Source organism: Quercus robur, chromosome 8 (assembly GCF_932294415.1).
Source record: "Quercus robur chromosome 8, dhQueRobu3.1, whole genome shotgun sequence".
Lineage (NCBI taxonomy): Eukaryota > Viridiplantae > Streptophyta > Magnoliopsida > Fagales > Fagaceae > Quercus > Quercus robur.
Window position 1 is genome coordinate 59,495,553 of NC_065541.1, and position 13,203 is coordinate 59,508,755.

Genomic DNA, 13,203 nt, shown 5'->3' on the forward strand with positions numbered 1-13,203 from the left:
TAGACCTTAGCATTAGGTCAATGAAGCTAAGCTCAAGTGGACAATATCAGTAACTTTGGCCCCAAAAAACAGGGCATATTTGCATGCCCATGCGTGAGGGTGGGGTATGTTAACATCAATAGTCAATGCATCAGACTTCATACTTCCATTCACACTATTGTCGAATTGACGTATTGCAATTTATGGAGTTGGATTCATGAATCATGAATGATGAAACTCATTGGCTATTGGTTTTATATATAAAGAATAGAAATCCATAGCAAATAATGGGGTTGCAAAGAATATAGAATTAAAGATCCTTTTTTATTTTCAAAAGTAACCAATGAACATTTTCAATTGCAGCAATGCACATCGATATGGTTAGTTAAATGAAGACAAATTAGGCAAACGGGGTGGTATAACTATAATCTAGCTAAGTCGATCGCCATAGGATGAAGAAGAAAAGAATCAACAAATAGAGATTGGACCATTTAAAGTATTTATCTGATAAACAATGAGAATTGATTGGTGCAAACATCTTGTATACCTTTCAATTTATAACACAAATGAGTCCTTAGAATAATCATTCTTTATTTAAAAAATAAATATATAATATCCTCATACTTATAGTGGTCCCATCAAAAAATAAAAATACTTAGAGCATCCTCATCAAAGATTTCAAAAAATTTAGCATTTAACATTTCAAAAATCTATTTTATCTATTTTAACAACTTATTTTACAATACAACCAACATCAAAGGTTTTATATTTTTTTACCACTTCATTAAAATATACTTTCTTTATTATTTCTTTATTTTTTAAAGAAAAGAGGAGAGAGAACCATATGATTTTTTTTTTTTTTTTTTTTTTTTTTAAGATGGGAGCTACAGTGAGCTTTCAAAGATAAAAGCTCACTGTAGCTCAGCTTGTATTTTTTTTAAGATTAGCATCCTTGATGAAGATGGGTTTTTAGTGGTTTTGTTGCTAAAAATAGCATTTAGCATTTATAAAACCCTTGATAAGAATGCTCTTGTTCACACTTCACAATAAATCATATTTAACAGCAGTGTCTTTTGTGTGTTGGGGCCAAGTCAGAAAGGTTGCATTGAGAGATTTTTTTTTTTTGGTAAGTATTGCATTGAGAGATTTCAAGAAAGTAACTGACATCTGAACTTGATCAAAAAGGCAAACTAAACCAAAATTTGGATTCCACCCATACCACAGAATCTCACATTCCAAGGAATAAATTGTGCACATATGACGCATTATCCCTATTTATAAAAATAGTTTATTTCCCATACAACAGTTAATCAGACAGCCGATTCATAATCTCACAATCCCTTGGTAAAACCATGGTGGCAAGTTGCCAATGATGATCTACCTCTCAAGAAGAGGCCTCAATACCTGGCTCACGTATTTGAATTGATGTTTTTGACAAACTTGCTTCAAGCTCATTCAACTCATCTAGGTCCAGCTCATCATCGTCATCATCATCAAGAGGGTCCTCTTCAGAATCATTAACTGTGTTGGTTGAGGTGCTTGGTTCCCCTGCTGTTGAGTCATCTTTAACCTAAAATTTGAACACAATAAACAGTCCATTAAGACTAATAAAGTCACATGTACAGCACACCTGAACAATTGCATTTTGCACGTTTAGTTCCTTTTCGAACTAAAACACATCCAAATGTCTTAGCAAAGATCTTGGAAATCAAATTATAAAAGGTTCGTATAGTCAGCAACTTAAGCAGTTACAGAAGCTCAAAAAAATATATATATGTATATATGCAATGTAATCATGAGATATCAAACAATTAACTAAAGCAGCATTTTTGCAATCAGTGATGTATGAGTCCATTTTTCAGTAAACACTAAACAATGCAAAATAACTCCAATGTGTAACTGGGAGGTTTTTTAAGTTATACACAAGCCCAAAAGAACTTGCATTTGTGGCCTCATCCTCCTGCATCTTGCTTTTACAAGGGAGCCAACATGTTACATCCAATTGAAGCAAAGTCAATATGGTGTCAAGCTTATTATATTATAAGTGTCTTAAGGTTAAAACAGTTTTTTCATTTGAGTCATTAGAAGTGTCTCAGGGTTAGAAAAGGTTTCTTAAATTAAGTCATTGGTTTATAAGTAATGGGCGTTTTAATGTGCAGGGGAATCTAGAATTTCATAAAATTCCTGAGCATAATTTTTCTTATAGGGTTATTTTCTTTCTTATATTTACTCTATAGTTTTCTAAAACTTCTGGCAGTATTAGGACTCTTATTGGGTTTTGTTAGGAATTTATTTATTAATCAATTCAGGAATTTTCCTTTAGAAAAACTTTTGGCACCTTTACAACTGTTTTGCTGGGGCAAAAGCAGCTACTAATGCGTTCAGTCAAAAACCACAAGGATGCTTCTCTGGAAGCAACAGCTACCATTGCTTCCCACAAGAGTTAGGTGGCACAAAATAGAAGCTTTAGTAGGCTCCTATATCAATTTTGATGTAGGATTTTTAGAAATTCAGCACTAAATAAAATTCTTTTTAAGGGTTCTTGAGTGAGGTTTAGAATTTAAGGTTTTGAGAAAGGTTAGAAAATAAAAGATTAGATTTTGAATGAATCTTGAGGGATTTGATGCTTGTTCAACATCAAAACAGTGAATTGAAGTAGAAACAAAGAAAGATAAACTGAAGATGATCACAACTAGATTCTCTAAGCAATCACACTTGGGAAGAAGAAGACAATCACACCCTCAAAACCTGGAATAAGATGCTAGAATTTTATTAAACCTCTATCCATTTTATTGACTACATGGAAGTTTTTATATATAAGCTATTGCCAATCCATTCCTAGAAAGAGTAGGACTCCTGTTAACAAACAGAAGTAATTAATAACTTCTAAACCAAATAGAAACACAACACAAAACATAAAATCAAACTTATGGACCTCTGGTACAACCTATTACAGCCCATTCTAGAAAATACCAGATTATCCTTACCCTAGTAAAACTTAATTAAGATGAACCAACGAATTTCTAACCTAATCAAACTTAATATTAAGACTCAATAACAACTAGAGTAGCCTATGACAGGCTTCAACAAGACCCCATATTGAAACTAAGCCACAATTCTCGAATCTTTTGGTTTTTAATCTTGTTTTCCCTCAAACTCTTTGATGGCTACATCAATCTCCCGATGGCTGGACAAAACACAACCTCAAGTTTTAAAATTTTTATTATTATTTTATTTTATTTTTTATTTTATGATAAGTAAAGGAAATTTCATTCAAGAACTTAATAATGAGTCATCCGAGTATACAGGAAGTATACTAAGAACAATTTATTAAGCAAGATACTAAGAACAACATTGCAAGACATTTTCTCAATCTAAATAGAGCAGGTTTTACATGAAAAAGATTTGGCTCAACAGGCTCAACTCGATATGGGTAGGAGAAGAACTCAACTTGGTATTCATAAAAAAATAAAAATAAAAATAAAAAATAGAGGAATTATAGCCAAGTCAAGAGATACAGATCAAGGATTTTACCATTTTCGAAGGAACTGTACTTACATCCCTTTTTAATTTCCATTCAAAAATTCTTATGTGTTTCCACACCCCTTAGAGACCCCAAAAAATGGACAATTTCATTTTCTTAACTCTTTTGTCAGAGATAGCATTGATGATATTGGAAGGTCTGCTAAACCATGTTATTGAAGTCATCAGAAATGACAAACCAAATCTGTTATTTTTCCATGCGTAATCAAAATTATTTAAAACTTGAATTGTGATTCCCATACGCGCCAATCTCATCTTTCACATTCCAATTTCCAAGTTCCAATGATACCGCCCTCCAGCTCTTTAATCTCTTTTTTTCATACTATCTTCTTTTGTTTCAACTAAGGCATGTTGTGGAATAATGTGTAGCTGGATGAGATGTACTTAGCATAATAGTAGGCTAAATAATTGCTAATTTGTCAATTTCTTTTCCCTGACAATAGCAGATTCAACCCCTTTTTATTGGCTGTCATGTTATTACTCAAAATTCGCCTCCTCATGAGATTCAAGAGTTTCTTTTTTGCAGAAGTTTCCTACATTAACCTTTCATGTTGCTGTTTTGACTCATCTTCAGGTGCTGATTAGGCTCTTTTGCTTTAGTTATTTATTTTAATTTTCTGGGTGTTTGGACTTTGTTGCATGCTGCACTGACCCTTAAGCTTGTTGTTTACGGTCTACCACTCACTCCTCTAGTTGTTCTAGCTTCTTCTTTTTTTCTTTTTCTTTTTCTTTTTTGATGACATGGAACCTCACCAAAGCAAGGTCCTTTGGACCCACCCTAAGGGAGTAAACCATGGATACATGACGCCATTCTAGCTTTCCAGCAAGCCGTTCAGATTGTTGGCATCCTATTCTAGCTTTCCAGCTTCCGTTTATGGAACTTTAGCTCTTTGTTTTGAAGTTTCTGCTGGCTGCTTCTACTCTGTAGTCCTCCTTGCATGCAGTCTTGGAAATTAAGCATTATGTTTATGCTTGAAAATTGTAGATTTCTCCTTAAAATTCTACAAACTCAAACCAAATTGTTGTTTCTATAGCATCTTCAACATCTTTCAAATTTAAATGAGGCATTTCCTTCTTAATTTCATATCTCAGCCTACTTTTGATTGAACAATAGTCATACATGCACTTTCTACTACCAAACTTAATAAATAATGCCTTATATTTTCTTGCATTATCAATTACATGCAAATCACCTTACTCAAGAGTATAGTGTACAGAGCTGCTTAAGAAAATCATCTGTAAGATTTCTTAAAAGAATTTCTTCATTAAAAATCACCTTACCCTCTTATCCTCTTAGAAGAATTGCTCATAAATATCAACTTTAAGATTCCTTGTTTATTGAAAAGTCAAAATTATCCTAGCAATTTTCCAAAATTCCCAAGATCACACTTCATATTATTCTCCAATCGTCCTTGTTCAGGTCATTTCAAACATTCACTTCACTTTTTCTGTGTAGCATTACCAGACAATCAGCAAAGTGTTTCAACTGCATATAGCCACTTCTATAAAATAGTAAGTGAAAATTATTTTAGCAAAACCGTGACAGCAGCTTCTTCACAAAAATTTCTTCATATGGCCTTTATAAAGCTACAGCATCACTGAACTAACCCTTACATACAAGCTCGATGTACTAAAGACATTTCAGATTTGAGTAAACACCAAGTATCTTGAGTTAACTAAATTAAAAATTATGGCACACTTTGCAGCTTACTGTTTACAGTGCCTGAACATCCCCAAATTTCTCATCTCTACTCTATTTTCAAACCCAAAGCATACTTTTTCCCTCGTACATTTGAACCCCTAAAACCCCGAGTTTTCCATAATTTTTTAGTCAAATAGCCCCTATCAAATTAGGCCTAAAGTCCCAATCACAGCCACTAATCAGAATTTTCCTCCAACCTATTTTTTCAAGAAGCAGCCCCTCTTACCTTTTATTCCCTCACTTTCCAAAACCCTTGTTTGTTCTACAACCTGAAAGCCTTCGTTTTTTTTTAATTGGTAATTACATATGCACCTGGTGGCTATTGAACCACAACCTCATTGGTAATTACCTTGCTCTAGCAAAGGAAGGAGATGCCATTTGAGCTAAAGCTCATTGGCCTTTTTTAAGCCAAAACAAACCCTAAAAGCAGAACTTCTTCTTCTTCTTCTTTTCCCAAAAAAGAAAAATAGTAAGTTATTCACACTTCATTAGGTAACTTAAAACCTCACCCACCACCTAGTACGTACAAGAAAAGGAGGGGCCATTCAAACTGCTTAAAAAGATTAGGTTCTTGGACTGCTTAACAATCTTGTTTTAAGCTTTTGAAAATATCTCCTACTGATCTGCGATAGATAAGATATGATATTTGATTTATAAATTTTACAAAACCTAGGATATTCTTCAGACTCAATAAAGAGAAGCCACCAAGCAAGAAAACATGATACCTAAAAAGAGAAGATCCATTGACAAACCCCTCCAGTACAAGTGAAAACTTTTATATTAGTCGAGAAGCAGTAATAGCTACTCTAATTACTATGTACAGAATAAGTAAATAACAAACAGTAGGAACACTCCACATTTCATTAAACCATATTCCAAAGATATAAGGCATAAAGGTCCCTAGCCAGATGTGGTGACATCAAAATTCAGATTCAACTACATAACTTTCTGCATTGCTTATACCACAGGATGAAACAGCTAGTAAGACAATAATGTATTATGACTCAATTCTCAATCAGCATATCACAGATTATGTGACAAATATCTAATAGAAAATGATAATTTATTAAACAGAAGATTTCATACAAATCAGCTGTGCCTAAAACAGAACACATTGTCCAGCCTATCATAGCATGTTAATATGGTCACCTAACATATTAAGGCAAATCATCTGTAAAAGATACATTTTATACAAATCAGTTTTTTTTTTTTTTTTTGATAGGTAGTAATAAAATAATAATAATAATAGATTTGTATGAATTTTTTTTTTTTACCATGCACCATAAAAATTCCAGAACTTAAAAGTTCGTGAAAGGGGAAAAGGAAAAGAAAACGTTAATCAACCTTGGAAATCAATTCAAGTCCAATAGGTTCAGACCACTTCTTATTTTATATAATTAAAAAGAAGCAGAATTACCTTCTCTTCAGCAGCCACAAGTTGTTCTTCTCTTTGGTATTTTTCATATGCCTCAGCATCATCCACAAACAAGCTAGCATCCGCAAGAAACAACTCCCGACCACTAAGACAGGCAGAAAAATAAATTAATAGCATGTTTAATGTGGATATTTAACTGAATTCAACATATAGAGAATGATACCTCATGCGGTCATTCTTAGCCCTGTCTGCTCTCTGTGCAGCTAAGCCAGCCTCTCTTTCCTCTGTCTTTTTGTTCTTCCATTGGAAGAACAGGTCAGGAGTCATTGGAGTAGTGGTTGTTACTTTTGCACGCTAAAATTTTTGCAGATGAACAATTATAAGAACTGAGTATAGATAACAGAGCAAAGGAAACAATAGAACAAATGGAGCTGAAATCAAACAAACATGTTCCCACCACAATAACAAGATTAAAAGGAAAAGTTAAAGCCAACAAATCAAAAATGATCGTTACCTGATTCTCAATCTCTTCCTCGATGGGAATCTTATCACTCTCTTCCTCCAAAAGTGCCTTCATTTGAGATTTTAAAATATATCCTGAAGGTAGAGCATGTCTGTAGTGACATTCTTTGCCACCATTTGGGCAAGACCAGAACCATCCGTATTGTTTCTTTTCCACAGCATCCAAAAAGTATTTGCAAACCTGTATATAAGTTTTATTTTTTATTTTTAAGTAATAAGAATACAGGAAGTATACTCGAATAAAAGGAAATGAGGGGAAATTAAAAAGAAAATAGCTTTAAAAAAATAAAGAACACCAAAACCCAGCTATCTAGTCTTCCTAACCTTTTCTCAAAAAAATAAATAAATAAAGTGTGAAGAATCCAAAAACTTTCGCCTGAAGGCTGAAGTCCAATTGTAAAAGGGTATTTAGCAATTAGAATTTCAACTTAACCAAGTCTTGTTCTTCACCATCAAAGCAACAATCATTTATCTCCCTCCAAAGACACCAGATAATGCATAAAAGAAGTCCATTTGTAAAAGGGTCTTTAGCAATAAGAACTTCAACTTAACGAAGTCTTGTTATTCACCAGATAATGCCTTCCAAATCTTCCCATTAACCTGTTTACCAAAAGATCCCTCCCAACAAGCCAACAGCTCCAAGACAGAAGGCATAAAAGAGCCAATATACTAAGAACTTTAATGTTATTATTATTAAGAAGTAATTCTTCCTATGAAAATACAAATTTAGATAACCATTTAAACAATATATGTATAATTTAATGATTCTACCAACATGGGGCAGTTTCCACTCGCTCAAAAGCCCCATCTCTCTGACTAAGAGCCAATATGTCACCTTCAACTTGTAATGCAGCAGCAACCCACACAAAGACAAGATAGTTAGTCTCCCTATTTGCCACAATTGAGCTCTCAGCATTTTTCACATAGGCTTCAACAATTCACATTACTCCAGCATTATTAAACAACTACAAAGAACTTAGAATTTTTCAATGCTACTTCAAAAACCTTCTCCTTCTGGAAGGGGCATAGACAATTTTCCACAATAAATCTCATTACACCTATCTGCACTCGGCTATCTAGTGCGACATAGTGACTTAACATCCCACCTAAAGCAGGGAACATGCCAAGTCTACACCCCCACAATGTAGCTGCTAGATTTGCCTACAGTCTACACAGTACACACAAACACGCACATACGTTCATACATACCCGTGCATAAAATCTAAAATACCAAGAACTACCTTACTACCGTTAACATTGTATTGAAAGAAAGATAATAATTGAACTCACAATCTCAGTTGGTTTATTCTGGTTATACTCGTTCTTCTTCGACTCCACCACCTTCTCAAGTGTCTCTTGATCCCAATCCTCCATAGTGTCTTAAATAAACAAACACCCACCAAATCAAAATCATGTAAGAGCTGAAATATACACTTAACACACAAAAAAACAAAATTGTGTATTCAATTAAAAATCACCTTCATCACGCTTATCACTGTAAATATCAATTTTCTCGCCCTTTCTCTGCACATTCAAATCATGAGAGAACTTGCATTTGAAACCCTTGGCGCACTGCCCCACCTTGAAAAATTCGCATAATATAGACTTTGGATCAACACCTATCCAAATTTACCAAATCACTCTATCACAAAAACACAATTCCATACATAGACCCCAAAAAAATCAAAAAAGTTAATAGCTCAAACATACATACCAACTGGAACTTTGGGCTGACTAACAGCAACTTTGAACAAATCATTCAATTCCTTCTCTTTAGCTTTCTCTTCCTCCTTCTTTTTCTGCTCAATCCAAATCAAAATTCTCACTCAGAACCAAACAGAACCTGCAATCGATTAAAGTAAAAGGAAAAAAAAAAAAAAAGGCGAACCTTAAGGGCGGCTTTGGCGGCTTCGGGTTTGGGCTGGACCGATTGTTTGAGATTTTGGACGTATTTCTGGACATTCTTGCTCTTGTTCTTGTTCTTGAGCCCGAAGGTCTTGTCCTCCACGACTTTCTGCTTCTTCGCTACGTCCGATTTGGATTGCTGCTGCTTCGGCGGCATATTTGTGTGATTGAAAGAAACAAAAAAAATCAAAAGCAAAAGCAAAAGCAAAAAATCTGTGAGATTTTGTTTGGGAAATGAGAAAATAGGAATTGATTTTTCAAAAAAATTGGGGGGAGATTTGGTCGGAGAGTGTGATTAGGGTTTTAAGTGAATTTAACAGAGGCCAATAATGTTATTGCTATCTGAGGACGAAGATGAGGGAGAAGGGTATGCAAGATTTTTTGTTGTTTTGTTTATGGGTCTAAATGCCCGATATGTCCCTGCTGGGCCTGTGAGTTGTGATATAAGAGCCCGACGTTTTTGTGAGATGGGTGGGATGGCAAATTGAGTGAAATCATTGGGGTATAAAAGTAAATCCAATTATTTGCAGTTAACAAAGCTGTACATAGCTGCTCCATTTGTTTCGTGATGATTGTTTTGTTTTTGGGCTTAAATGCCCGATATGCCCCTGCTGGGCCTGTGAGTTGTGAAATAAGAGCCCGACGTTTTTGTGAGATGGGTGAGATGGCAAATTGAGTGAAATCATTGGGGTATAAAAGTAAATCCAATTATTTTCGTGATGATTGTTTTGTTTTTGGGTTTAAATGCCCGATATGTCCCTGCTGGGCCTGTGAGTTGTGAAATAAGAGCCCAACGTTTTTGGGATGGGTGGGATGGCAAATTGGGGGATATTTGGAGACTAGAATAGGGAGGGGATAGAATATAGTTAGTTAGAAGGTTTTGAAACTATTTAGGAAATTAGTATCTCGAGTCTTTGAAACTCAAGTTCGGTGATAAAATCAAGTCTCAAAGACTCGAGTTTTAGTGTTGAGATGGAGGAATTTATCCATGTGAAACTCGAGTTTCTTAGACTCGAGAAGTATCTAAAGAACGAAGAATGAAGATGAAGATGAAGATGAAGATGAAGACGATTTGAAGAATTAAGGACACAGATCCGAAGGAAGAAGAAGACAAGATCTGGAAAATAAGATCTGAAAAATGCAAATTTGAAGAAGAGAAACAGAGATTTGGAGTGGAGAACGCAGAACGATCTAAACTGGAAAACGTTGATCCGAAGAACGCAATCGATCTGAACAGAGGAGTTAAGAATGCAAAACTAGAAAACATGGAGAACTGAAAAACAGAAGAACTCGAGTATTATAAACTTGAGTGAAATCATTGGGGTATAAAAGTAAATCCAATTATTTGTAGTGAACAAAGTGTACATAGCTGCTCCATTTGTTTCATGATGATTATGACTCTAGCAATTTCGCTACGGATCATAAGTAGTAAATTGTTATTAGTTGTTACTTGTGGACAAATAAGTAATTTTAATGATGACCCAAATTAAGACCATTGTGAAAATGTTTGGAAATAGTATTTCTCTTTCTTTCATTGTAAAATTTGGTCCTACCTTAAAACGTTTTTCATTAACCATTGTAAAATTTTGTAAAACATTTTATAAAGTTAAAAATTAAAAAACTTGGTAAAACATTTTACAAAAAAATAGACAATGGTTCTCCTCCCCCTATTCCATGCCTAGCCCACTAGTTTCAGTGGGCTAGGCTACTAATCTAGCGGGCTAAGGTTGCAGAGGCATTGTTTTGCTGGTTTGTACTTGAAATTTTTTGTCATACTAAACATTTAAAAAAAATTTCAAATGTAAAATGTTTAGAAATTTTACATTTTGAAAATATTTTATAGCAAATACAAACAAAGCATATGTATCTAATGGTATATTGTTAAAACACTGATCCCTTGAACTTTTAAACTTTAACATCCAACCCTCAAGTGATTTTGTTTAATCTAAAAATTTAGTGTTATATTTTTTTAGATCAAACAATATCATAGGGGCTTTGTATTACACTCAAAAACCTTAGGAGGTTAAGTATTATGTTGTTGTCGCCACTCAACCATTCTTTTCCAATCTATTACATGAAAAATTATAAAATTATCTATGTGTTTTATTTAAATAAGTCACAAGATTCATTAAAAAAATTACAAGACTAGTGGTCTCTTCAATTGTCACATAATAGGTTAGAAAAAATAGCTCCAAACTAGTTCTAAGTTAAACTTTTTCCATTTGAACGCAGGTCCTTTATCTAATGACAAAAGACTTTACTAATTGAACTAATTGGAATTTGAGAACGATTTCTTCTTACCTATATTTATTTTCATAAACCATTTTGGTGGAAATTTTTGTTCAATGGCTAGGCTAGGGTCCTTTGGATCATTAGTATTCTTTTAAATTCTTTTAAATTTTTACTCACCATATAACTGTTTATTATTATAATCTTAATAGTGGGTTTCAGTTAGTTCAACTGGTAAAATCTCTGATGGTTGGATAAGAGATTTGTGGTTCAATCTCCGCCTACACCAAAAACTAATTGGTGTCTTGATTTGTTATTATCAGGAGCAGGCATCATAGGTAGCCATTAAAGCTTTTAGATAAATGATGATTAGATAATAGTGATAGCAGACTGCTGCAGATTTTAGTATATGATTATTTTTAATTGATGTGTCAACTTTTAAACACAAATTAATAAAGTATTTCTGTGGGGCACAATAGTTTGTGGGCTCAGCCCGCTCGCTTATGGGGAGTCCACAGGCCCCAAACTGAAGGAAGCCAGGGCCCAAGCTCAAAAATAGTAAGCCCAAAGTGGCCCGAAGATACAGCCGAGGACAGTTTAGTCCTCGGCAGACCCAAAGTCTCATTGATGAAAGTGGCATACAAGCAAACTTAAAAGATCAGAAAATATCTCGGGGAAATAGTCCTTAATACCCTTCATTGATATGACATTGCACCTGACAGAACCGGATTCTTAGGCTTTATTGACCATCTCCAACCATTTCGGGATTAGACTGACGGGACAAATATCTGTCCTGGAAAAGTCGACCCTACACGTGGACGAAGGATAACGAACGTAGGCTAGTATAAAAGAAAACATAAGGTAACAAAGAGCGGGGATCCCATCTCACTTCCTGCGGAAAAAGCTCCAGGGATGAGAATGACCGGATAATATATGTAAACCACCACGAAAAAGTCATCGCCGGATAACCGGAGAAAAACATTAGTGCTCCTCGGACCTGATCCGAGAAGCCCAATCCCACAAGTTATAAAACTGTGGGGCTTGGATATCCAGGCCGAAGCCTTTTCTTATCTGAGTTCCTTAAAATCCGGTTTGGACCAACGCCCTGTGACCAAATGCTAGCCTTTTAAGCCCACTCTCTACAAATTTTATTGTGAGGGATCCTTCACGTGCGAGCCCAACGTAATCGTTGGGCCGTTTGAGAATCGTGTCCCTACAATTGGCGCCGTCTGTGGGAAGGCTTGCGCGTTGGCACAGGTGGCGCATGAGCCAGCTCTCTAGCAAGCAGAGATTCACGAGTTTTTCCCATCTCCGGCGACGTACAGTTGTTGCTCCGCCATAAGCTTCTGCTAGGGGCTACGCCTTGCACTGCTAACGACGCGGGCAGCTCTAGGGGCTTCCGGCCTCAAGCCAACTCATTCCTCCCTGGCCTAGGGGTTAACCTTTGAAAAATAAATGAGTATAGAGAAAAATTACTTAAAAAGAAGTCTTACAAGTTTTGGACAGAACCAAGGCCTTGCATGGTCCTCGGACCCAAGCCTATGGGGAAACCAAGTACAAAAAAGAAGTCTTACAAGTTTTGGACAGAACCAAGGCCTTGCATGGTCCTCGGACCCAAGCCTATGGGGAAACCAAGTACAAAAAAGAAGTCTTACAAGTTTTGGACAGAACTAAGGCCTTGCAAGGTCCTCGGACCCAAGCCTATGGGGAAACCAAGTACAAAAAAGAAGTCTTACAAGTTTTGGACAGAACCAAGGCCTTGCATGGTCCTCGGACCCAAGCCTATGGGGAAACCAAGTACAAAAAAGAAGTCTTACAAGTTTTGGACAGAACCAAGGCCTTGCATGGTCCTCGGACCCAAGCCTATGGGGAAACCAAGTACAAAAAAGAAGTCTTACAAGTTTTGGACAGAACCAAGGCCTTGCATGGTCCTCGGACCCAAGCCTAT

General features: G+C 35.5%; 1 protein-coding gene across 1 annotated transcript; it reads right to left on the reverse strand.

Annotated features, from left to right (window-relative positions):
• Positions 1-1,152: 1,152 nt before the first annotated feature.
• LOC126697345 (zinc finger CCCH domain-containing protein 21-like) lies at positions 1,153-9,451 on the reverse strand. Its single transcript, XM_050394305.1, has 8 exons — positions 9,010-9,451; positions 8,836-8,920; positions 8,600-8,740; positions 8,412-8,500; positions 7,114-7,302; positions 6,823-6,953; positions 6,642-6,744; positions 1,153-1,549 (listed from the first exon to the last, which is right to left on the reverse strand). The coding sequence occupies exons 1-8, from the start codon at positions 9,181-9,183 to the stop codon at positions 1,364-1,366; spliced, it is 1,098 nt and encodes a 365-aa protein (XP_050250262.1). The 5' UTR covers positions 9,184-9,451; the 3' UTR covers positions 1,153-1,363.
• Between the last annotated feature and the right edge of the window lie 3,752 nt (positions 9,452-13,203).

What these genes read in the sequence shown, in the direction of transcription:
- LOC126697345 (XM_050394305.1), bottom strand. Translation starts at nt 9,183, where the DNA reads ATGCCGCCGAAGCAGCAGCAATCCAAATCGGACGTAGCGAAGAAGCAG. An exon ending in CCGCCAAAGCCGCCCTTAAG is followed by an intron (nt 8,921 to 9,009) that starts GTTCGCCTTTTT and finishes TGGATTGAGCAG; the next exon opens with AAAAAGAAGGAGGAAGAGAA. An exon ending in CAGTGATAAGCGTGATGAAG is followed by an intron (nt 8,501 to 8,599) that starts GTGATTTTTAAT and finishes TGTTTATTTAAG; the next exon opens with ACACTATGGAGGATTGGGAT.